The sequence below is a fragment of the Helicoverpa armigera genome, chromosome 24 (genome assembly GCF_030705265.1).
Source record: "Helicoverpa armigera isolate CAAS_96S chromosome 24, ASM3070526v1, whole genome shotgun sequence".
In the NCBI taxonomy this organism is placed as follows: Eukaryota; Metazoa; Arthropoda; class Insecta; order Lepidoptera; family Noctuidae; genus Helicoverpa; species Helicoverpa armigera.
Genome location: NC_087143.1, coordinates 7,810,522 through 7,838,302, shown reverse-complemented (window position 1 = coordinate 7,838,302; position 27,781 = coordinate 7,810,522). Strand labels below are relative to the sequence as shown.

Sequence of the window (27,781 nt, the reverse complement as noted above, 5' to 3'; positions counted from 1 at the left end):
GGATATCCTGGGTACACACCGTATTGCTTTAAGTACATGAACCTCAAAAATTTATTTTGTATCCTTTCCAGCATTAATTGATATTTAGTTTCATGAGGTCCCCAAACTACCGCATTGCACTCCAGGTGACTTTTTACGAGTGCTTCATATAATGCTTTGAGTGCTCTAAAGTTCGTAAACGTGTTTGCTATCCTCAACAGAATTCCTAAATTGCGGTAAGCTTTTTTACAAACCTGAGTCACGTGGTTTCGAAAATGTACATCAGCAGTGAAGCGCACCCCTAAATCCCTCACCTCAGAGACTCGCTGCAGCGGAGAACCTCCCATGTGGTACTGATGGTGGCTGGGGCTGCGGGCACGACTGAACGTACACACAACACATTTGTTCACGTTAAAATATAATTTATTCTGAACACTCCATTCGACTACCCGATCTATGTCCCGCTGCAAAGTGTCATGCGTTCCCTGCTTCACTTTGTAGACCAATTTCAAGTCATCAGCAAACAACAAGGGTGTCGACTCGGTGACTACATTTGGCAAATCATTTACTGTTATAATGAAAAGAAGAGGTCCCAAGTTGCTGCCTTGACTGACACCTGATCTCGTGAAGTAGGGTTCAGAAAGCTGTCCGCCACAGTCGACGTACTGACATCTATCTCCCAGATAGCTGGCTAAGAATGACAAAGTATGTGTTGTGCATCCTACGTCAGCTAACCTGGACAGAAGTATGTCATTATCCACTGTATCGAACGCCTTCCTGAAATCGAAGTAGGCAACATCCACTTGCTGTCCAGCGTCCACCGTTGGTACAATCTGTGTCATGAGATCCAGTAGGTTCCCCGTCGTTCCCCGCCCGGGCCGGAATCCATGCTGTGCATCGGATAAAAGAGCACTTATTTGCGGATACAGACTATTGTGGATCGTCGACTCAAATACCTTAGCCGGGGTGCATAAGACCGCAACAGGTCTATAATCGCTAGTTGCTGTACCTCCACTACCCTTAGGTACCGGCACAACCCGAGTGAGTTTCCAACGGTCGGGAAACCTCGCAGAATCAATGCACACATTAAATAAATGTACCAACGGTTCTACTAACACTGCCCTACAGTCATTGAAAATAAACGCCGGGATACCATCGGGCCCCGCTGAGCGTTTTGGCGGCAAGCGCGCGAGCGCGCGGCGCACGTCGGCGGCGCGCATGCGCTCGAGGTGTACCCGCGCGCCCTGCAGCGGCGCCGCGCCGCGCCCCGCGCCCGCGCTCGCCGCCGCCACGCTCAGCGCGGGAGCCTCTGGATTGTACACAGACTCAAAATACCTAGCGAACTCCATATCTATAATATCTCATATTTAATCTATACATATCTATACATATAATAAATCTGTAAAAAAACTGTGTCTGTACATTGAATATATTAAAAAAATAATAATTGGGTGGGGTTTAGAATCAGTAATGGAGCACAAATCCAAAAAAAAAAATCTGTCTGTTTGTCTGTATGTCTGTATGTCTGTATATCTGTATGTCTGTATATCTGTATGTCTGTATGTCTGTTTGTTTGTACACGCTAATCTTCGGAACTGCTGGACGGATTTCAATGATTTTTTCTTTGTTGTATCAGTATTAAGCCTGGTCAACATATAGGCTATAATTTATCTTCGAAACTTGAAGACCTGGTGCAGAACTCCAACAGACCAATAAATATAAAAATAAATAAAACTATAAGAGATACAAATATGGTGCCATGGCAAAAATTGTTTCATTTGACGAGCATTTTCAGTTGAGATAATAAATTTTAAGATCTGGAACACCTGATGTGGAACCCCAAGAGCCCAGCTTCTCTGTACCATATACAGGTATGACGTTTTAGCAAAAGTTGTTCAATTTGATAAGCACTTTCTATTGACTTATACAAATTGAAGATCTAAAACACCTGATGTGGAACTCCAGGGGCCCAGATAGACTATAGCATATAGAGGTATGACGTTTTAGCAAAAGTTGTTCAATCTGATAAGCATTCTCTGTTGACTTATAAAAATTGAAGATGTAAAATACCTTATGTGGAACTCCAGGAGCCCTGCTAGACTATATGAAGCATATGAAGATATGACGTTTTAGCAAACGTGGGGCCGAAGCCAACACGCTGAAGCCCTTTTGAGACAACTTTAATGAAATGGTGACACAAAACCGACGATTATCCCTTTATACACTATAGAAATGAACCCAAGGACAATCCCCGGTGGACGTCGTTAAAAAAAAGACAATCCCCGGTTCTGTGCTAAACTATTGCTAACTATGGACGAAAACTACTTGGGCTATTGTGATGGGATGTTAGTGGATGACAATGTATTAGGTACATGTAAAAACGGCAGGTGGAGACTCGCCACCTCACTTATTGGGCCCCCGGGAACCAGTCACTGAATAGCAACAAGAGGGCAACAGGGACATGAGCGGCTGAAGGGTGAGGATACCTCGGCGGTCTTTAAACGCAGATTACGCGCTCCCTGTGCTTACCATGAGGCACCTACCCTCCGAACAGGGCTACTAATCCTGCTCTAGCGACTCTACTCTGGACGGCCAAGCCAAGCCAGAGGCGTGAGACCTACCCCGTCATGGTTCACTCTGACCGGCCGGAGATGGGGGACAGTATACACTCCCTGGAGAACTCAGTCCCGCGGGGTCGCTACTCCCCGTCATCAGCCTCAGATGTCCTGCGGTGCCTATATCTCATTATTATTGTCGTTATTATCTCGTGAGCCTTTGTCCCAATTATGTTAGGGTCGACATCCAGTCACGATGCAACTGAGTACCAGTGTTTTACAAGGAGCGACTGCTTATCTGACCTCCACAACCCGGTTACCCGCTCAACCCAACACCCCTTGGTAAGACTTACTGGCTTCTGACTACCCATAACGACTGCCAAGAATGTTCAATGACAGTTGGAACCTACAGTTTAACATCCCCTCCAAATAACGGTCATTGGTATCCAAAATATACGTAGAAAGTACATACGAACTTAGAAAACTTGCATTGGCAGGCACTTGCCAGACCTGGAATCAAAGACGCACGCTCATACTTGAGAGATTGGTTCTCTACCCACTAAACCAACACGAATTCCACTAAGTCACCACGACTTTGTCATCTATTTCATGTTTTTTTACGTAATAATACGTGTAATATTTTTGCCTCACACAACTTAAATACGGACTAATTAGAATCACTACTTTTATCCCTATGGTCACGTCTATTGCGACTATTCAGATATTTGATTTTGCTGACCCCGTAGTCGCTGGCATAAGGGACAGGATCCGCGTACGAAGTCGCGGGCAGAAGCTAGTTGTAAATAATTTGTGAAAAACATCTTGTAATGAGAATCTCAATTAACCTTTTGATCGTTGACTTATTTCAGGCAGCTTTTTTGAAATATGGTCCGGGTTGCACAAACAAAATAAACGCCCGGTTAAGGAAAACAGCTTATCGCAAATTCGCACCTTCATAAATCGAAGCACCTATATCATATTTGGGACAGCCTTTCAGCCTATATACTATTCTGAAATTAGTTTTATAACCAAATATTGGCAGTTTTCATCAATAGTTTTTTGTGATCGGGGAACAAACAACTATACACACAAACTTTTGCGTGTATAACATCAGTAGGCATGGATTTATGTTCCTACAACGATTGTTTCCCAAAAGAGGATTAGAGAAGATGTAGGTACTTATGTTTAAGCAAGGCTAGACAAGAAATAGGGCTTACGAGAATTACCACTTCGTAGAAAAAGACAGCCGTCGTTTAACCGACCGATTACAGAAACGAGTGTCGGTGAAATTCAACCTAAAACGGTGAAAAGGAACGAAAATTTGAAGAGGTAGAAAATTAATTTTTGTCACGAACATCGTTTCGTGTGCGGGTCAAATTAGGACCACCGAAAATTTTTTTTTGAGTACCCTAAAGATTATTACGGGCGTTTTGAATTTCAAGTATCTATTGGAGTTATTTCCACGATTGCGTAATTTTTGGTATTGGTTCATTTTTCATTTCGATTTTGTGAAAGAATAAAAAAACCATAGGTACAGCCAACTTCAGGTCAGTGGTAACAGTTTTTAAAAATCTAAAATCGTACTTATTACTATTGAGTTAAGGTGCAGGACAGTTACCATTGATGTGCAGTCTACCGTACCTATAGGTGAATTAGGGGTTTAACTTTTGATTGCAGACTTGATTTTTACCTTTCGATAGGCAGATAGGCACACGACGAAAAATAATGCATTTTTTAAGAACTATGGTGAGTAAAATAACCGTGGCTAGACAATACTAAGATATCAACGCATCGAAATAAATAGATTTGTTTGAAAGTGACCTCTTGCTCACTTTATATTGCCACTAATGAGGATGATCAAAAATCTCAAAAAGAAACTTAATTAAAAATCAAACCCTCTCAACCCTAAAATTGCACTTTAAACTTTCACGAGCCAAAAAAAAAACCCTAAATCACGCACTTAACTTTTCCTTTGAAAGGTCCGTAATACCCCTAATTACGAACTGAAGCAAGTAAACAAGACGAAAAACATTTGAACCGTCCGGATGTCAAAGGCGATACGGTTAACCGTATTTCACCCGGGCAAAAGTAACATGGGATCTAAATGACCAGGGTCTGCAGGTAAACGACACGTCGCCCCTGGGAACTGGTAACCCGGTATCGTTCAAAGTTGATTGAGGGTTAAGTTGAGAGAGGAATGCGGAAGGGTTCGGGTGACTTTTTGGCAGGTTTTTATAAAAATATTCAGGTATAATATTAAAAAGGTGAAGAGTTTTGGTAATTTGTACGCACTACTCTCAGGAGCTACGGAAATATTCTTTCAATGTAAGTATGGTGAAGAGCTATACCTGGTTTCAGTTGCGTAACTGGGAAACCACTTCTTTGTACCGAGTAAAATAAACATATTTTCTTTCCTAGGTTCTAGACTTAGTTACAAAGTTCATTTAAATTGCTTCAGTAGTTTTGGTGAAAAGGGTTAAAACAGTAGGTACAGTACAGTTCAGTACTTTCGCGTTTATAATGATACTGTACCTAGGTAATAATTTAAAAGCCATATAAAGTGACCTAAAAACAGCTTAGCTTACAATTTATCCCAAACGCAAATAACAGACGTTGGAAGTCAAGAGAAAATTATTTAGAAGCCCCTACATTTAGACAGATTTTTTCCCGTACCGCTATAAAAAGCGATAGGTCGAAACGAGACAGGCTTAATTCCTAAAGGTACTAGGATAAATTCTCTACTAAGTAATTAGGATGTCGTCCTTTTGTGTCTAGGGCTTTAGCCGGATGAAGAAATAACATTGACGTATTTTCTAGGAAAGGATTACATTTATTTTTTGTACATACAAACATGTTTGAAGCATTAGCCATTTGGCAAAGGTCAGCTGAAATATATTTTTGGACGGTAAATAAGCGTTCTTGCAAATTGATCCCGAATGCTGAACTTTAACGGTAAAAGTACTGAACCGAATTAAATGGTACACAAATAGTATAAAGCCTGAGAAAGGGCAAGAGTACATTTTTTGCCGGTTCTGGGAAGTGGTTCTACCGGGAAGTGGGTGAAACTGCGATTTTAACAGCTAGTAAATAAATAAGAACCACAGAAACTTGTAAAAAATATTGTCAGAGAAAACATTCCTTTAGAATACCTTACTTAATTATGATTTTTACAAAGTGATACTATACTGTATGCGAAAGTGAATCTGTTTGATGGCATGCACTAACACGTCTGAACCGATTTGGATAGACACAAAGATAAAGGGAACATTGGACAGGAAGACAGGCTGTTGTTTATCTGGAGAATTCAGTGATAATACAAAATCCTATCATATTTTTTGATATAATTCATGAGCAAACCATCCTACAAAAAAATCAAAACCAACACAATTTCAAATCTTACCTCCTGAACTCCTAACACCATTTGGTAGTTCGTCTTTGCCGAAATTAGGCCAGTCATCCCGTGGGCGTTGTTCAGGTGCCTAAATGTATTAGCACTGGCTGCAGATTGGCAGGTGCATATTATAGGAATTAGGACGTTGTATTAGTGGGTATATGGGCTGTAGTGTCAACTTGTGGTCTTTTGGGAGACAAAAAGAGCGATTCTGAAGTGGGCTGGATTATTATGGTAAGATCGTTGAAGGAATTTCTTCCTTCATTGTAATGTGATTTTAATATACACTTGAATTTTTTGACGCCTTTTAGATATAGTGTATATTTATATATTTTTTTTGTTGTTCTATTAGGATAGTTTTTTTTGTGTTGTAAATATCTATGTATATAACTATGTAAATAAAGGAAAATAATCCCTTTGATTTGTAAATGCCTGATATTAAACATTGAGCAAAATGGGTTTGAGAAAGAAGCAGCATATTAAGTACCTATGTTCCCACTTCACCGTTAATATAACTTTTTTATGCACCAGCATAAAACTGCTAAAATAATTCTTGAAGGACAAATATGACACTTTTCAAGGCCATCTAACCTTTTTATTTATTTACTTTGATTTCCACTCAACTGTTTAAAAATCAACCCAGACATAACCAAAAGAATTCAACCAACACGAACCACTTGAAGCAAGAAATCCTACCTTCCTTACCTCACCTAACTTACTCTAAAGCCACTTCAATAAAACTACTAACTACGTAAATAATTCCAGCTTGATATTGTTCAAGATAATAAGGTTCTGTCTCCAACAAACTTCTGAACTATTTCTTCAAGAAGCCGCGGGCAGAGGCTTGGAACTTGCCCGGTAAGGAAAACTGAGCGATAGGTCTTGCCATTCTCGAATTTATGCACCTTGTCATTGGAGCTAATTACCTTCGAAGGTAGCGGCACTTGAGACCTTTTGGATTAGACAGGTTTTGTATGAGGTATGTGGACATACATGGTCTCATTAAAATGTGCGTTTCAAGTTTATTAGTGGTTTTATGAAGTATTTTTGGATCGCCCAGAATGCAGCAGAATACTGGTATTTTAGTAAAGCAGTTGCCTTATTGACAACTGAAATATGACACTCTTAGTGAGGCTGGTTGTCAGATTTAATGGCTTCTAACTACCAGTAGTGAATTAACAAGATCTGCAGTGTTAACTCTAAATGACAATTGTCTAATCAGGCTTAATGGCTAATACAATGTTGGCCTTATGATCGAGAGTGCATAAGTTTGGTGTTCCATCCATTGCATTTTTGTCTCTTATCTACTTCAGATGCAATTATATTTAGGTTAGTTTACCGTCAAACATATACCTATCTAGAAAGCCTCGCAATGAAAAAAAAACTTAAAGTTTAGAATGTGTGTCTCCCATTTAATTAATACAAGTTATTAATTCAATTGATCTATGCATTTTCCGACTTCACTTAATAACATTTCTTAGTCCAATAACCGTATTAATTAGTTATTAAGTGATTAATTATTATTAGAACATTAATAATTCTAGTACTAAATCGGCCTGTTCTATATTTGTAGAAATCTGTGGGTGGTTCAGGATCTGATAGTATAATTAGTGGTATTACTGGTGAACTAATTAAGTGGTGTTATTGTCACAATGTCAATTTATACGAACGACTAAAATTCTAAAATAGATTTTGAGGATATTGCAAATAAACGACGCGAGCTTGTATTTTAGGGGTCCATACCCAAGGATAAAAACGGGAATAGGACATCTCTGTTCGTCTCCCGTTCCGTCTGTCACCAGGAATTATCTCATGAGCTGTGATAATTAGTCAGTTTTTTACAGATCATATTATAGTTGAAGCTATAACAACAAATACAAGGCAACTAGGATTTGCAAATTATAATTTTAGGAAGGTTCCATATAGTACAATTGTTTTTTTGTTGCTAGTTTATATATTGCGAGTCACAGTCATACTTGGCTGGATTTCTATGATTTGTAAAGAACTAACTTCTCTACCAATGTGGACATAGCATAAAAACTTGTGTACCCCACAGTATTTCTTTACCAACTACTAACTAGCTAAGTCAATTCAAGACATTGCAATGTTTCCGAGTGGTCCCTCCGATACCAATTAATGAAGTTAACCCTCTTTCCTTCTTCTGGTATTGTTTGAAGTAGTTATAGGTTGGTGGATTTCTGGTTGAGTAAGTTGGGAATGGTTTGGTCGGCTTTGGAACCCTGTTCTTATTAATACTATGGTTGTTTTTGTCCTGGTACTATGAAGAGAAATGATGCGTTTTGCTGACGGATGGTAAGGTGTTTGACATAAAACAGCTATTGAACAAAAGTCGATAGGTACCGTCCGTAAGCAGAACTAATAATTTCTTGTAAAGAATACCATGTTTTCTGGTTGTATTTTTATTCACAGATAGTCAAAAAATAACCGGGCCTTTTTCCAACTATATTGGGATCGGCTATCCCAATATAGTTGGAAAAAGGCTCAGGAGATGATGAGACAGTCAAAAAATTTTCATTAATGTGTCTTTAAGAAGCAGGAATACTCTGCTTACACACATTACTTTCACAATAACCAAAGTATTTAAACTCTCATTTATCTTATCATTTCTTTCATCAACAAAAACGTCATCTCTTAAGAAGAAATCAAACCTAATTTCCCATTTTGGAGTAGTTCTGACAGCTAGATTAATAAAGTTATCCCCCTCACTTCCGGAACCGGAAATATAAGGAAAAACTGTGACGTCATAAGTTCCTACGTAAGCTGTTTGGCTACCGTCCAAGATTTCCTGCTAATGACTGATATACCGGATAAGTATCGCCAAGTTTTTCTGTACCAACAAACGTACAGCCAAAATTCTTGCGTATTTAAGGTGCGTTTACACGGTGCATGTAGCTGGAGCAAGTTAACATGCGCAAGTGACAAGTGACAAGAGCACGCGGGTGGGTCATTTGCTTTGGTACATGCGCGAGTTACTGGACCCGCACGTTTTTAAAATGCATGTGCCTCAACATGCGCAAGCTACTTACACCGTGTAGATGTACCCTTAGTGTTAACCAATGACATAAGTAGGTATGATCCAATTTGTCTAAAAATCGTTTGATATTGTCATTACAATAATAAGTAATTACTTCCCTCCTTTCAGTACATGCTTAATTTTCTTCGTGCTTAAATCACTTCACTGTCCACGATACAGACCCAACTAAACGCACACATAGTTAAAGGAACTGTAGGTCCAATTTGAACAATTCTTTTCGTTTCAGAAAGTCCATTTATTGAGACAGACTATACACTAATTCATATCCAGATGCTCGAAGCAGTTCCCACGTTTTCATAACCAAAACAGTGTCAACCAGTCTCACAATATTTTCTCCCCACCACTTAAGAAGAACACGGCAAAACTCCTTTACTGCCTTTACACAAACAAACTAACAAGTTCCAACTCCATACATTGCTACGTAGCCAATCAGAAACTTTTGCTCATTACCCACTTATCTTTAAAACGTTAATTAGTCGAGTCTACAACTACCCTCGTCCCGTTTCCTGTGTACTAAGAACTTCTTTCAAACATGTCTTGTTCCATTTTTAAACTTACAGACTTCTTTTCGAAAATAGAACTTGTTTTTTTTTTCTTTTTTGCTATTTTTGCGTTTGAGGGTGCAACCTTTTTTGTTGAGCTCGTTAGACAAGAAAAGAGGCTTGGTTTTGCTATTACATAATTATTTGTGAACGAAACTATCAGTGATATAGTGTGGGGATCGTTTAAATAAAACTACTTTTACGGATTTTCCAAGTCTAAAACTGCTTAGACCTAAGAACACAGTGAGCTCGTTTTACGTGAATCGGATTGTCAACAATAAACAACAAAATGTAGGGTTATCTTGCACTTATGCTCAAACTGTGTAGCACCTACCATTTCTGTTGCACCACCACCCTAAGGAAGACTGGCAGAGAACGCCTAAGGCGTTAAGTCCGCCGTTATACAATGTGCATAAAGTATTTTAAATAAATAATATTCGTGTAAGTGCCTGAAATCACATGGGGTGGTGATCCCCTGGTTCCCAGCATTCATTGAGTACCTAAAAATTAATTATTTTATCGCTTAACTTGTTTCTAGTAAGACAGATCAGCGACCCCGGCTGGACGCGAAAATCAATCATATTTGTAGTCCGTTGGCGACTTTTATAAGGTTTTGATAGGGTTCAATTTCTTGAAGGGACCGACAATTTTTTGTAGCTACCCCAAGGAACTAGTGACGCCCGAATATAATTTAGTCAATGTGTTAGTGAAAAAATTGCTTATACTTTTATTACTGCCAATTTTAATGAAAACGGTAGGTACCTAGTTATTGACTGATAGACATCCAAACTTTTACGTTATTAGTGTGATATGATGAGATCTAGCCATATTATTTAAAGTTAGCCCATATTTTTGGAAGCAACTGTAATTAAAAATGTTCTTTCGCCTGAAAATTATATCCGCGCGAGCCAAAGGTTTAATATTATTGAAGTAATATGAAAATCTGTTTAACCATGCTTAACGCTCGTTTAATTAAATTTGTTTGTATAATCGCATATAATTTAAGCGCATTTCGGGTTTTAATTTAAGAGAAAATCATGAGAGGAAATTGAAACTTACTGCGTTTTCAAACTAGTAGTTTTTTCGAGCATATCGTCTAACTTTTGGTGGGTAATTATCAAATGACCCCTCCCACTATGGGTGCAGCGTGAGGCAGTGTCAGACTCTTACTGACTAAAACCCACCACGTTCCTTCTTAAGCCCTTTAAGTGCCACGGCCGCGGTAACTCTTTCGAACAATCCCACAGCCCCGGTAGTAAGTGGATCGTCATCATGACAGAAAACAATTGACAACTATAAAATGATGACACTATAGTATCCAAACACTGCAAACTTTTCGTCGGCCGACAGTTAGTTCGGGCTTATAAATCAGTATGGAAGTGAATAGTAGTACGCACATAACAACGACAAGGTATTTGGCCGGTATCAGACCGACTAAAAACTTTTATTGAATTAAAGATTACTCTTATAAAACGCAAGAAAACGTAAATATTAAGCGCTTTTCCACAAGTTCTTTTCTAATTTAGTGATAATAAAGAAGTTCAAAGTTATTAAGATGTTACCTTCGTCGATAAGCTAAGTACACAATATCAGTGTTGTATTCAGGTCGTAAGATAAGCAAGTGCTTATATTATACAGATTCGGATGTTGTGCAGGGAATTTGCAGTAGGACAACCTTGTACGAACTATATTTTAAAAGACTGGTTTGGTGAACAATTTATATTCAATTTTAAATTATACAAATTGTTGTAATGTAATGGCCTGATTAGTGTAATATATTATGTAGCTATATTATAACCCTGATTTTTTTTTCAATTAAAACTATAAAAATAACTCTGCACATACGAACACTTTTACATAGAATTTTAAAACGAGTAAAGTAGCATCAACGGCAGTCATTAGGGCAGTCAAAAACCACAAAGTGTGATAACCAGCTTTACTAAGGGCTGTCAGTAACTTCGTTGAGGAGGTCAAATAGGCAATCACTCTTTGTAAAACACTGGTATTCAGCTACATCTGGTTAGACTGGAAGCAAACCCCAACATAGCTGAGAAGAAAATAGGCACATTTAGATTATTTTCCAGTTATTACATACTTTTCTACAAGTGGTATTTCTGTCCTCACCTACAACATAACAAGCAATACACTCTGTTAACAAAGGCTGTACCTAAGGACTAAATATTGCTTCTACACAATTACTAAGGCTTGTATATTGCCTCGGAGGCTGTTTGTTTGAGAAAAACAACCAACAACTTGTTTAGCGTGAGGTCGGGGCTTTTTTTTTAATACGACGGTAACAGCTATTTTAAAAGTAAATAGGTAGATGGTGTTTGATGTAAGTTGAAGGAAAGGGCAATGGGCGTTTTGGTACCCTGTCCAACAGTGTTCATTATAGTACCATTGCGTAGGTCTTGACAAGGGAAATAAAGTTTAGTCCCAAATCCTTGTCCATTTCGTGTGACAACGACAAATAGGATGTGGTGTGTTTTAAATCATCAACTGTAAATGTAGTTCTTCAATCCAACTGTCATCATCCTCCGAGCTTTTTTGCCAACTAAGTTGGGATCGGCTTCCAGTCTAACCGGATTCAGCTGAGTACCAGTGCTTTACAAGGAGCGACTGTCTATCTGACCGACCGATAGCCCTTGGTTAGACTGTTGTCAGACTTACTGGCTTCTGACTACCCGTAACGACTGCTAAGGACTTCTTCTCTTCAACCAAACAACGAAAATAAAAATACAACAAAAAAATATCAATCTTAATAAAAATACAGAGAAAAGAGCTTACACAAACACTCATACTCAACCAATCCACAAATATGTACTTACCTATTATATTATAGAAAGTAATACATTACATATAGCATATAACACAGAACATCCCTATTATAACGACTTCCCTAGCAACCGACATCAAAGAATTGTAAGGAAGCAAAAATAAAGAAAAAAAAAAAAACAATATAAAAAATTGCTAGCTTTGCCTCCCGGCTACTCTCGGCTTACGGGGTATTTTCTCGTACCCCAATTCTTATTTCAAATTAAAATTTAAGTAGGGAGAAGTAAAAATAAAAGAAAGAAATGTGATAGTGATTATTATCATCCTCCTGTGTTTGTCCTAATTTTATTTGGGGTCGACGCAGCATGTTTTCTTCTTACATACTCTTCTATCTGCCGTCATCTCACAAGTAACATTCTTTATAAGTGGATATTCTAGTTATAAAAGATAAGAAAGTGAATGCCTAGGACTTATGTTACTTGTGAGATGATGTCAGAACTTTAAATATGGAAATGCTATTTTCCTTGAATATTGTCAACTCAACAGCGAACTGCCAACTGTACAAAAGATTAGGTATTTATATATTAATTCATCCTCTCCATTACTATTGGTGAAGCCGTTTCGGAGATTAGACAAAATAAAACAAATCCTATTAATCTTTCTCAATAGTGCAGAAGAAATATGCACTTTTTTTTCTACAAACAGACAGTGCAATTTGATTTATTTGTATGTAGAAAATACAAGTCTGGGTTTCTCGTTTATTCTTCGAGTGCATTTTAAGCGCGGTATGTTACTGTCGAGGTATGTTTTTATTTGGGAAAGAATTTATTCATTGAGGCGAGTTTATTCTTTTGTATTATAAGCTTTTCTTTTATTCTACCGTTAGCACACTGGCCTCTTCTCATACAGAGAAGGATTGACTGTTAATTACCATTTTGTTGCTATTTTATTATGTTATCTGTGACTTGTTTCACCTTTATTTTTTATTATGAAAATCGCTTTTCTTCCTTTCTTACCACGTTATTCATGTTTCCTCAGTATATTTTCCTTTTAAAAAGAAAGTATAATTTCGAAAAGCTGCATTGGACCTACTTGCCTGACTTATAATCGAACCCGCACCCGTTATGTACAGTGGCAGGTGTTTTAAACATTAGGACATAATGATGTGTCTATTATTTCATACCAATGTAATGAAACGAAAAATCAATTTGATTAACTTTATAAATAATTTATCTAGCTATCATAGTTAAACTAATTAAAAATTTGACAATCCACTGGACAACACAAACAAAATTAATCACCCTAAAATTCAATTATCACAAAAATGAACGTAAAATAAATTACTAGCAGAGCTAAAACTATTAAATTATCCGACCATAATGGCGGAATTACGTCAGAAATTGCTTCACAATATACATATTGTAAAGCTAAGTGCAGACTAGGCGTTACAATGTACGCGTAGTTTGTTACACGATCAAAAATGCGCCGTGAGGGGGAAAAGTTTAAACCCTGGACAGTACAGTCCTTATCAAATAGCTTCAATGCTCTAATGTAAGCTACATTTTTCGCAAAAATCAAAGGCGATTCGCTACTAACTTCAGAGGACAAATAAGTGCATCAGGCTCATAAGTGACTCATGATAATTGAAGCCATTTCACTCTAGTCAAAGTCAAAATGTACGAATGAAACATAAAATTCTTGGCAATTAATTATGCCATTCTGAAATTAGTCTCAAGAGCGTGTACGCTCGGCGCGCGATGTCAACTTTAGGTAATTCAACGCAAAAAACCGCGCAGACTAGCGTCGCGGCTGTGTGCGTGACTATCATACTTCACGTATAGTCACACAAACCATTTTGATCTTTTCGAGTGAAATTGGTAGAACAAAAAATATATTATTTAGTAAATAGTTAATAGCGAGAAAATATGGATGACTAAAATATAAAAGCATGAAAATAAGTCGTTAATACTAACACTCTTTTACAAAAAAATCGGGCACCTATGAAAACCTTGGTTTTGAGGACTTTCTGTATATTACATACAATTTTCAACAGTACTAAAAATACTTAATGGCGATGTTAAGAGTTTCTGTATTTTAACCGATTTCAAAAAAGGAGGAGGTTTCAATTAGATTGTTTTGTGATTGTTCTCAATTTGATTGTTCTCGATTTCTCAAAGACGCCTGGACCGATTTGAAAAATTGATTGTTTATATGAATGGTCCAGTCCACCTAGACCGAAAACAACAATTGCCGGAAAGCCAAATATTGGTGAAGAGCTTGGGTTTATCATTGCAAATAAAGTTTTAAGTTATCTATCCTATATGCTTCAAAAGTTATTCGGGATCAAAAGTCAAAATTTGGGTAGATCCAAAATGAACATATAAATAAAATTATAGCTCGATTGGTAACAGACATCTGCAATAAGTGTTTTCTAGCCTAAGGAGTCCGCCATATTGGATTAAGACTCGCGACACATTTTTTTTCGAGTTATTCATAGCAAGCCCTTTCATTTGATACCCGTATCGTAGGAATGCATTAAAAAACATTTTTTTTCTCCATCTTGGGTATACCGCCATATTGGATATAGAATCATACATTGTCATTAAAACTGAACATTCAAACAAAATTTCAACTCAGTCGATAAAAAAAATATGCTTCATAATTGAGCTTTAAATAAAATAGTAATGTATCAAGATTTGTTGGTCGCGCTTGAAATGTACTCTATTCTCGGTATCCACGGCTGAGGTTATTCACCCTACGCGATGTGACGGAGCGACACGTCCTCTCTCTGTGAAGCCTTGCGGCGGTCTGGTTTGAGTTGACTCGCGTGCAGCGTTTTATAGTAGTTTTTAAATAATTTATAAAAAAAATAAAAACGAGAGATTAAATTATAATATAAAGTTTATGTTTTAAAGAAAGAGTTATATTACTATAATAAATAATTGTTATATTAAATTAACTAAGATAGGTAGGTAAAAAAAGCATTTGAAATTCACAATTTTTCACATTGTTAAAATATTTTTTTCTGAAAGATAGAGACCTAAATCAAAAAATGTTTTCAACTAACTATAGGCATGGGGATTTCGTCTATGAGTAAAAAAATAAATATGATTAGATTTGCCACTGTTTTCACATGAATTTAAGCTTCGAAATAGACGCTGAACGGGAATTTTATAAAACATCTGTTACGTTATAGGGGTTTTAAGTATTTAAACTACACAAATTAAAATTTATGTTCAACTAACTATATAGACAGTGAAATTACCTTGCGTTATTAAAAATTAACAAAGTTATAGGATAAGTAGTTAATGAGAAACAGTGGTTTGAAAAGTACCTTTTTAGGCCAAATGGCGCTCGGTTGACGTACACGCTCTTAAGATCCCTGACATAGAACATAGACACATACACATATTCATACATTTTCGATGTCTTCACGGACATTAGAACCCAACTTAGAGAGCTGTAAATTCTGAACTATACCTACTTAATTCGCTATAAACACGTAGTCTGTCCCCAGCTTAATATCTAGCATCAAAACATCACAGCTATGTATGAAACCGCAGGATCCAGCCAACTGACAGTTATTACACAAACGCGTCATTTTATTGCAATAATAACTAAACTGTGCGTAATCACAACATTATGGGATTTCATCTGCAATTAATTTGTAATTATGATTTTGAAATTACTCATCTGTGTTTAGAAATGACACGGAATGAATTGATTCACAAAGGAATTATTGAAAAATAATATTGTTAATTCAAAGCTTTTTTTTTTATTCTACATCCTCATTGGTTTGGAAATAAAATAGCCATTAAAAGAGTTTTTTCTAATTCCACAATATTACACTTTTTACCAGAAATATGATTATCTAAAGGTACTTTGTATCTCTCCAGTATGTAATGCTTTTGGTTTATAATATATAACACTGATAATATTGTCAGAGCAAGCAAAGTTTTCCTTACACATAACCATAGTAAGGAGAAGAACTGTAAAAGTTCTATTTTTTGGTTTACTTCATTATGACATACATGGTCACCCATCCACTTTCTAGCTGCGTCAAGCTTTTCTCAACCTTGGATCAATCAATACGTTAGCCAGGAACTCGTAAAAATATTGTTAATATTTTTTATATCTCGTATATACCTGCTTTCCCAAATAAATCCCAGTGTAACAGAGAACACGCCGCTATTCTGACAGACAGATATAACATACGCGCGCCATTTTATTACTCCATCTATTAATCAAAGTCTTCCTCTATTTTATTACTAGCTCTGTGGTTCAGCTTCTCAGAAACATTTGACATTATTAAGATAAGTGGCAACTTGAAACTGGTGGAATTATTGTTTAAGGATGATTGAGTTTAAATAGTTAGATTTTATTTGTAGGTTAATTGTTTGATCTTAGGTTACGTATTATGTAATTTCATTATCTTCATCATCTCAGCCTTAGGACGTCTACTGCTGAACATAGGCCTCCCCCTTAGATCTCCACAGATACCTGTTGGAGGCGACCTGCATCCAGCGACTTCCGGCGACCTTTATAAGGATTATGTAATTTGCTGTGAAGCATATTTTTTATTGGTTATCGAGAAAATTATCTCCTGTCTCTGGATAAAGATCTGACACTAAAAGAATTTTTAAAATTGGTCCTATAATTCCTAAGATTTGTGACTTCAAACAACCAAACTCTACAGTTTTACATTATTTGTATGGTTCAGGTAATAGTGGGGTAAAGCTAGGCAAATTATTAACTTTGCAAATCATTTTTAACATTAGATTATTTTATTCCATCCATAAGTAGGTTTGTGTGCTCGGTTTATTTACTTACGATGCAGACCACTTATATTATCTTAAAGGGCTTATCTTCTTCAATATTTTTTATACAAAAAAACATTATTAATCAGAATGACCTTTCTCACAAATAATTTTATTAAATTAAAACAGTTCATCGTACTTTCTTTAAGCCAAAAATAAATAACGCCTATATAAATTTCATTCATCTTGTTTCATACAAATATATACGTTTTAGGGTTAATCCGTCTGCATTGGATTAGTGAATATTATGTGGACATAGATACTCATATACTGTGTATTATTAAAGTCTGTTGAATGCTCAGTTTAATAACTTTATTTATTTGTAAATAGATCAAAGTGATGGCTTACAAAGTTGTTGTTATATAAAAAGAAAAATAACCATGTTAAATGGGTAACTGGCTCATAGATCCCAACTCACCATAACACTCAAAACTTTATTTCATCATCAGTTTATATAATGTAGTTATATAAAGCGCAATACTTTTTCTTGGAATTCTGCAGATGCTTCTGAAAATATTAAGATTACGTAGAATTTATAATTTCAAGAAAAAAGGAGTTTAATTTTTGTCTTGAAATTATACTTAAATGTTACATATTCATATTCAAGGAATGCCGGCTCACATTACTTACATCCCGTTTAAGCCTTTAGATAACCTTGTTAATAAATAGTAATCCATTCCAAAAAGTTTACAAACTACTTAAATCAGATATTCTTCTAACTACTTACTCAAAAAAAAAATAACCTTAATGTCATTCTAAAAATACAAATCGTCTCTGATATACCAGAGACAATACAAAGGATAACATTAGTCCTCAAAGTAGACATAAAGTAAAAAGAAGAATTGTCTCACAAAGCACCAGATGAATTAATGTGGACGAAACTTCATCAAAAGCTTTTCGGAATAATGAAAACTGAATTCAATTGGTAGGTACATTTTCATGGAGAACCAAATGACTAGCGGAGATGTCATAACGCAAAATCGCTTAAAAAAATGCGACTTTGGGGGACGAGAAACCTCATTTATAATGGCGTCCACGCCCGATTTCGGCCACGGCGGCTGTTCTCATTTAAGGAGATCAGCCAGCTGCGCAGGACAAAATAGTGCACGAGCATTTGCGCAGACACAGGTGCACTCCCTATTCCTTCACTCTCATAACCCGATGGGACGGCAATCCGACACGACCGGAAAGAGATCAGGCGCACTTATCCTCCATGCCTATCCTTCTATGACCCATTATTTTCAAATTAAAATCACCAATGAATCAAGACCAATCTTTGACAGATTGATTTTGATTTATCAAGGAACTCAATCTTCTCGTTAGTTCTAGTAACTGAGCGTTTTAATCACGCCCATCGTACATTATTTGACCTACAAGCAGGCGCCTGACCTACCATCCTTATGGAATCTCCGCTCATTTTTCTTTCTCCGTGTACATTTTGAACGTTCTTTTGGTGAGCGAAATTAGAATTCTCTGGCTAAAATAGCGAACGAGAGCCTGTCTTGTGAAGTTTTTTGTACTGAACTCCGAATATCGTGTGTAACCTTTTGTAGAAGCTTGAATTGATCTGTGTCTAATGGTAAGATAACACGAAAATTGTTCGTGAATTCGACAAAAAATATCTACGTAGGTACGCGTCAGCAATAGTAGGTACTCTGCTAGCATGTGATAGGGCACAAAGGTTGTTGTTTCACGGATACCTATTTATAGAAATGTTCTCACGCAATTTGTTACTATTTGCTAGGGCAAATAGACCAGAAGAAATAATTATAAGTATCACAGTGCAGCACAACGGTGTTTTTTAATATAATGTACACCAGTAATTTTGACCACTATAAATTCTGAGTCTTCCCCAGATTTCATTCTATCTATATGCAATAATTTATCAAAATCAATGAATCCTTTTTTACCTTACCGAACATGAATCCTATCTAAACATTTGTGGTAAAGCCGTTGAACTGAATTCAGTCTGTCTGATTTTCAGGCTTAATAAATGAAAACACTGTATCTGTACCACACTTAACTAATTGAAACATTTCCTCTGCAAGCAAATATATTAGTTTTAGCCAAACAAATGCTAGGTAATAATAATGGTGACCACTTAGTGAGGCTCTTGTTAGGCCGGATCAAGGAACTCATTCTGAACCCGGTTTTAAGAAGATTTCTGTCTCTCGGGCCCTAATATTAGGTACCCTGGACCCTGTACCCTATATTGGTGTACCCTGTACCCTTGTTAAAATAAATAAAAGCGAAATAATAATGGAAATTTTATCTACGGAGATTAGCTAACTGCAAGATATACTATAGTGCATAAGCGTTTGCGCTCACCATTACATACGCATTACGCATCTTAAGCGAATCTCAGTTCAGATATAGGTAAACTACGTATTCCTTCATTCTTATAGCCCGATGAGACCAGAAAGAGCCCAGTCGTTGAACCGATATTTACATGCTCTGCGATGCATGGGTGTTTTAATTACCAACTTCCAGATTCGGGCTGCTATGTGAAAGTTTTTAAAAATGTCTAGAAAGAAGAGAGAGATGACGATCAAACTTCCGATCAGTCAACTCCCAATAGCCCTTCAGTGTTCACATAGGTGACTATATTTCGACATCTTACCATACATTGTTAACTACAAGACTGCCTTTAACCAGTACCTTAGAACTTGAAATTGACCTAACTGGCTCTGCATTAAATATAGCTCCGTCCATATTAGCTTTCAATTTGATTTATAATGCAATTGTACTAATGGATGCGACAAAGGTTCTTAATAACGTTGTGGGATCAAAGATGTCTTTGTTGTTATTAAAATTGACTATTCTGATGTAGATATTTGTTTGTCATTTGTTTTGTCAAGTAAACTCACATTTTTTTAGATGAAACAAATGTCATATTTCAGTACATACAATTTTTAAGTATAAAAATTTTGATTCTTACAACTTACCAATCATTTGGAACTTACCATTTTCATACGAGTAAAATTAAAGCAGGAGTACATACCTACTAGTCTAAAAGTAAATTATATTTATTTTGCAAATAGGTTGGAAAAACACTTTTGGACGTTTTATGCAAGCGAGATGAAGTAACTTTTCGTTTTTGAAAAAAATCGGTAGTTGTAGTATGCAGTGGTAATGACTTCTAATAATCGCTAGGGTTCACTTGAAAATCGACCTTATTATTTCATATCATGACCCTCAAATGAATCTTACACCTAAAGTGTTCTCACTACATTTTTAGCCAACTGTATCAACACCAGATTCTCAAAGACAAAAGTCTCATAAACTTACTGAACTACTAAAGCCCTATTACTCTCTCTGGCATACTGAAAGTATGCTCAAATGTTTATCTTGTTAAGAAGATGAATGCAAGACATTATTCAAAAGCTTTTGCAAAATCGGCCAGAGATGTCCCTTAAAAAGGACATTGACTTTATTTGTCCTTTGTGAAGGACAGGTGTGAAAATTAGATATCTGTATAGGGACAAACCTATTATAGATTATCGGACGTTCCTAATATTATTTTTATCAGTTGTATTGCTTTCTAGAGGTAGAATTTTGACATTAGCTTGATGCAAGTAATGTCAAATTGCGCAAACACAGATGTAGATAAAATATTGAAAACGGTTGTATATGAATAGTCACTGGTAGGTAACGTTTATTAACTAGTAGCTGTTGCTCACAGTTTTACTGAAGGACCTACGTTCCACACCTGAACAAAATAGTGGCCTATATGTCGTTCGGGTAGCCCAGGTAACTGGGTTGACGAGGGCATATAGGCAGTTTCTCCTTGTAAAACACTGGTACTCAGCTGCATCTGGATAGACTGGAAGCCGACCCCAACATAGTACATAACAAGGCTAGATGATGATGTTGTTCTAGTATGTAAGCTATACTGCTGAAAAATTTTAATTAAATTCATTCGGTATTTTTTCATGAAAGAATAATAAATATCTACACATCCAAACTTCCCCGTTTATTATATGAAGATGCAAACCAACTGGATATATGGATGTTTCATTCACTTACCAGAGAAATTGATGAATAGAAGTTTATCCTCATATAATTCGCTATAAGAATTGTAAATGTAAATGTTCTGCAGTGCAAAACGAAATCTATTTATTTGATTTATTTCTCGTGGCTTGCTCTGACAACTCGGAATTACATTTCTTCTCAGCTGTCAGATTGAATTAATGGACCTTTTTTTTCATTTATTTTTATGTCAATCGAAGCTTGCAATTTACGACTATTTTGCCTTGTAAAGAATGTTAAATTACTTTTTTTTGTAGTTTACTGCACACGAAAAATAAAATTGTTTTATGTAAGAAAAGGTTTTATGTACCCATTCTTGCGTAAAATATTAGTATTTTTGTGAAAGAATAAACGGTTTAGCAAATAAAACAAATATAAAAATGAACAGTTATTTTTATATTATACGTGGCTCAATCTTACACTAATACAATATTTATAGTAATATTTACAATTATTAACAGACATTTTATGAGCTTGTTTATCACATATACACTAAATTTATTTACAATTTTATTGAAAATAAAATATTTAATTACATTAATATGACAAAATAATCTTTTCTTCTCGCTTTCGTGGAAGGCTCAAACTCCACCAATACGGAGCGGAGAAGATTTTAAACAGCCAATAGGAATCAGTTCTTAAAACCAAAAAAGTATCCGTTAGGTTTCCTATTGGTTGTTTAGAAACAGCTCTACTCCAATCCGCTTTCGTGGAATCTGGTTTAAAGTACCTATGGCATAACGTAATAAGCACTATTCATAACAGTGATTATCTTTTCCATGAAAAAACTTAATTAAAGACTCGTCAAAGCAATTAATAAAATAAAAATCTCCCATGTCAAAATATAGAAACAGCTGTTTTATATTTAAATGAATCGTACCGTGATTACCGAATACTTTTAAACTGACAAGAATATATGAAGAAACAAAACAAATGACGTCTAAAGTCTCTTGTAAATAAAACACCAACAGTTTCTTTAAAAGCCTTAAGAAAAATGACTTCAGAACAAAAAAGATATAAAATGTGATTAAAATGAAAGGACACAACTGTCTTATCGAGTAATTACATTAATGAAAATGTCACTGCTATTTGTCAATGTCACGTTTCATTTACTGAGTGTTTTTACAAAACAATGGTAACAAGGGTTTTACCACGAATAACAAAATTATAGCAGAGATGTCAGAGATGTGAGAAGAGAAAGTAGCGCACCAAAATGGGGGTGTTTGGGAGACTAGGAACGTTACTGCCTCCGCTCTTACACGTCTTCTTTAGAATCTGTCCATTATTTTTAAAATAAAATCACCAAACACTAAAGACCAATCTTTGACAGATTGGTTTTGATTTCACAAGGAACCCAAATGCTTAGTTAGTTCTAGTAACTGATCACGCCCAATTGACCTACAAGAAGGCACCTGACCTACCTTCGTTATGACATCTCCACTATCGTTCATTTCTCCATGGTTTTTACAAACAAAATTGGTATTCGTAGATAGCTACACAGAAAAAAAAATGTTTCTCTTTAATGAGTATATTGCTCTCTGAGCGTAAATTCAGTTCGAACGGTACAGTAGCTTTTAGTTTACTAGTTCAATTAAACTGGAAATAAAATAACAAATAACATTTTGTTTCACATATAAAAGAAGACAATTTAATATTTTATTTGGTTCACTGTGGCGTTTTGTTGAAAAACGTTTCCAAATTCGGCCATTTTGAATTATAGTTGAGGTGAGATGGCCATCGCGTGCAATTAACTTGATAACTGTACAAGTACCACATTTTCATTTACACTATATTGGTTCACCAAAAACCTGAAATAAATCGGTGACAATATACAAAATTTCGTGGTTTTATATCCAAAACCGCTCCTGCCTTTGATTGAGGCTTGTGTCAAATTGAATATTGTTTTACGAAATTAACTTTTGAAAACTGAGTGTTAGGTTTATAACCAAATTTAACTTATGAAAAACCTTTATACACAACACCACCAACTTCATACATAATTACAATAGCATTAAAAACATGGTCTAATTTTTGCGTGGAACGAAATTCTTCTAGATCCCAAACAAAGCGTTTGTCTTTAAGTTACATAAGTTTATCGCATCGGCGTTTGTGGCTGAACCTCCCTTCTACAAGAGTGTCATAAGTTTCCACTAAGAGCTTCTGTACACTGCCAACTTTTAGTCGGCCGATAGTTTGATCGGACTCATCGATTAATTTCATCACCATATCAACCAATTGCCGTCTACTGTTGAACTTAGGACTCCTCATAAAACAGTAGGTATAGATATGAAAAGTTGCTATGTACAAGCACTATAACGATCATTTTTGAGGTGCATCAGACTGACAAACACCTAATTTCGTAGACAACATAGATGTCTTCATTTCTAAAAAAAACTACAAAAATTCGTACTTAAGTAGTTTATTATTCGTACTTAAGTTGTCAGTGACCTTAGGCCTAAAAAGTATGACTGAAGACACGCTTACCTTAAAAAATTTCGACTATCTCTTTGCCAACCATCGGACCAACTATCGGCCAACATTTTAGTCTGCAGTGTGTAGTAAGGGATTATATGTAGGGTCTGGGCGTCACCTGCCTTAATAACAAACTGCGGCACCCATTTTCCCGCAGTATGGTGATAATGGCATAAATCTTTCGCAAGGGGAAGTTTTTGAGGGAAATTTTCGGTAGCAGGCTTTTGATGGAAGTTGAGCGATGTACATGATTGCTTTAGAACGGTTAGAGTTTTGGTTAAACTTGTTTCTATGTGGATGATTTTATGTGTGGTCCAAAATTGTTCGTAAAAAAATCTGATTATGTTCCAAACTTTGAAGAGAGAACTTCTTATTATAGATGAAATACAAACAGATAATAAAGAAGCTTGTGTTTAAAAAAAAGTTGTAAACAATCGAGATAATAATATCTCACCTACCCTCTGGCTTCAAATGCAATATTGAAGTTAGAAGGATAATTAACTTTTTCTTTGACGCTATTAAACAGAGCAATGAACAGAATAAATAAAATACCAATACTTTGTGTAGCAGCAAAGTTTTTTTTATCGGCTTCGGTTAATAACATTAAGCTGCGTTCAATCTAGTATAAAAATAGAACATATTGCATTGTTTCTCTATTAGTTTTTTCTGCAATTCTATCAGGTTATTAATTTGTTTAGTTGTCTGCTTTGTTCTCATATTTATTACAAACAACATTAATATGTAAGGCTTTTCATATGTAATGAGTTGTATTAATTTGTTCAACTTTTGTATTACAGTCTATTTTAATACATCTATTGTTTCCACAATCATTTATATGACCAAAGCTTTTAACGTTTCAAAGTTACGTAATATCAGTTACTGAATACTCCAGTTTAAGTACGAATGTCTTCATGTTCATAATACCACATTCAAGTCGAGTCATTTCGTTGGAATTCCGAAATTATTATTGAAATTCTTAGAAATACGCTAGTAGTTAACAGAATTGCCACATAACCTATTTTAGCATTTGTAATATGAGCCAGGATTACAATTTGCATGTTTGTCTCGCAATAGTAATATAACTCCATCATTGTTAGACTCGGAATTATATTGTACTGAAACAGAAAACCTATTAGCGAAATTGGATTCTCATCTCCCAGCTACATAATAAAGTAGGAGAATTATTTCTCTGGGCCTAAATTTCGGTCACGGAAGCCAATCTCAGGCTACCCAGAAGATTACCCATAATTCACAAGTTTGCGCAGAAAATTCTCTATCACTCGCATATTCCAATGGGACAGTAATTCAAGACGGCCGGAGAAAAATCAGACGCAGAACCCAAGAATTTACGTACCCTCAAAGGTCCGAGGGGTTAGTAATGTTAGAAAAACGCCCACCCAAACGTGGAATGACAGGTTTACGTACGCACGATTTTGAGCCAAAAACCAATTCTTCTCAAAACTCAGCAAGTAGGAAAATAGATTTCGTATGCAAATATAAATTGTACGTAACATAAGATAGTTTCATGTATGTACATATGTATTCATATAAAACTTACGTTTGACACAACCCGATAGTAAATAAAATGGAACACACTTCCCAAGAATACACGTTCGGGCGGCGACAAATTCAATTGGGTTCATCAATTCTGAAACCTTTCACATTTCAAAAGCAGTCGCCTTTTCTGTACCCAACAAAATTCCCAATCCATGAAAGTTTAAAGCTAAAATAGCAAGGCAAGAACATTTAGAAGCAACTGATCTTTGCACAGAAATCACATTGGTCCAAAAGGTTGACTATTTCAAATAATTGGGGGCTGTTACAGTAACAATTCTCGAAGGGAATTATAGGGTGGCTCAATTAAAATTACTTACGCGGCTTATAATAAGGACGCTGTGCAGAAAACGATTATGAACGGGTTGTACTTGAAATAATTTTGTATCACCAGTGGCACTTGTGAGCAGGGCCCCTTTAATTACGCTCTCTACTTTATCCCTTTTAGCAATATTAAATTCTGCTCTTTCGCAACCGTTGTCATAATTACGATTTTATCAAAGAATATTTTCGCCTCGTTTTGTGTCACAAACTAGTTATTTCGAACACGATAACAGTTTAAACTATTTAGTTCACGTTCAAAGTAAAGATCAAAGGTTTCGTGCTAAGTGGTATTAATACTTCAAAATCTGAAACATAATCTGTGATCTTTGGTTTATTTAAGACTCCATTTAGTCCACAAATATTATCTCAAAGCGTTTGATATCGTATCCATTATCAGGCTTATATTCAAATATTTTAGAGTGGCACAGAAAATAATTAACATTTAAGACTAGAGAAGTGATATTTCTAAAGGTACTCATATATCTGTCAGGTGAAGTACCTTCTGGGGCCTGTCGTCAGGATATGAATGATAATCAGGATACGTCAAAGACCCCTCATCACGCAGTAAATTTATATGCTAAGCAGAGAAGGTATATGTCCATCCTGTCGACTCAGCCAGTAAGGGATCTGGGTCACTCTTGTCATAATCCACACGTTGTTTTGTTATTGAAGATAATATCACAATTTACTAGCAGTAAACATGTATTAGATGGGACTCTACATAATAACTAGCACTAACTCTTTTATAAGCCCCCAAAAAAAATATTTTGGTGTTCTATAAGTTTCTTTTCTTACTTTGACTGTCTTACTGACTGATTTTTCTTTATTAGCACCGTTTTTATCAATAAAATTGGACTCATCAGCTAATTGGCTCCAACTTTCTACGTACAAATAAAGAATTGCCTTGAATAGATATATTTAATAAGTGAGGCGCTCTGCAAGGCTTGACCTACATTGATGGAGATAGCTCATTGATTGCATTCAAGATCCTCAAGTAATGAGGGAATGGAGGATAAAATTTCCATTTCCAAATGACTAATAATTTACCATCCTGATGTTAAGGAAGCCGAGAAATTGGTGAATAACAGAGAGGAATCGAAATTGTTGAAATCCAATGAGAGGCTTGAACCTTCCACGAATCATTGAGAGGGAGGAAAGATGGTCAAATATAGATTAGATGTGCTTTGACTTTGAAGGTTCAAAATAATGATGACTAATAAGATCAAAAAGAGAATTTTAATTATAACGTCCTCGTATGCGGATAAGTTAGACATTTAAATATTGAATCAACAAACAAATTTGATGTCCTCAATAAATACAGACTTGGTAAAGTAAAAACACGTGTACACTCAACGGCTCCTGCTACTCGTAATAACCTTTCGAATTTATTCGACACCGCAGAGGTTTCACTCCATGCAAAAATAGACCATGCGCTATTACATTTAGAGTACATTTTCAGTTGTTCAGCTGGTGAAATTGTCACCGTATCAGGTTTAAACTAATGAGGGTTGGTAATAAGAAGCTGTGTAGACGATTGATGAAACTTGGCGAAGATGACTGCATTGCTGCGGGATTTTCACCTGTGGAAGAAAAGGTTTTATTAGAACTTTAATCACGTCTGGAATTTTAAGTGTACATTGTTCTGAGAGTTTCTGTGACATTTAATATCGTTGAGGTTCTTTTTCCTAATGTAGTGTTAAGGAAAAGCGATGTCGTTGTTTCATGACTCTCAAATGAAAAGGGTCTTGTAGTAAACGGACTACATTTTTGGCCGACTTTACTTATATTAGTTAAATCATAGCGTCTTCGAATAAAGATAGTTTTGCTGGCAAAGGGTTCATTATAATATTCGTTTCAGTTTTTTGATCTTGGACGATCTGTTACGTTGGCGATTTTAAATGGGTTTAACTAAGCTTAAAATTCGTGTTCCTAAGCCTGTCATTCAGTTCCAGAAAGTTGTCTGATATTTTATTATAACATTTCACACAATATCCCATGAAAGATGTATGTACCTACTTTATTTATTTACAAAAGAATTAATAATGAATTATATGTACATATTTACATGTTCATAAGCTACATTATGTGTTATTAGCTTTTCCTATCTCTATATTAAAATTGATCTCAATCAGTCCAACAGTTTTACGACCCACTTTCGCATTTAAAATATTAGCAAGGGTTTCAATAAAGTTATGTGTCTGAGAGCAAAATGTCATACAGTTAATAAATACTGCTATCTATGAGGTCCAGCCCTGATGTGTTTTTGGTTCACTTGTTTGAAATATAAA

General features: G+C 35.8%; 1 protein-coding gene across 1 annotated transcript in view; it reads right to left on the bottom strand.

Moving 5' to 3' along the window:
* Positions 1-24,059: 24,059 nt before the first annotated feature.
* The window catches only part of LOC110371177 (uncharacterized), a 111,200-nt gene continuing 107,478 nt past the window's right edge, over positions 24,060-27,781 (bottom strand). The window contains exon 8 of the mRNA XM_064041277.1: positions 24,060-27,073. Coding sequence (XP_063897347.1) covers positions 26,973-27,073 — 101 coding nt within the window. The 3' untranslated portion in view covers positions 24,060-26,972. The remainder of the gene's footprint in view (positions 27,074-27,781) is intronic.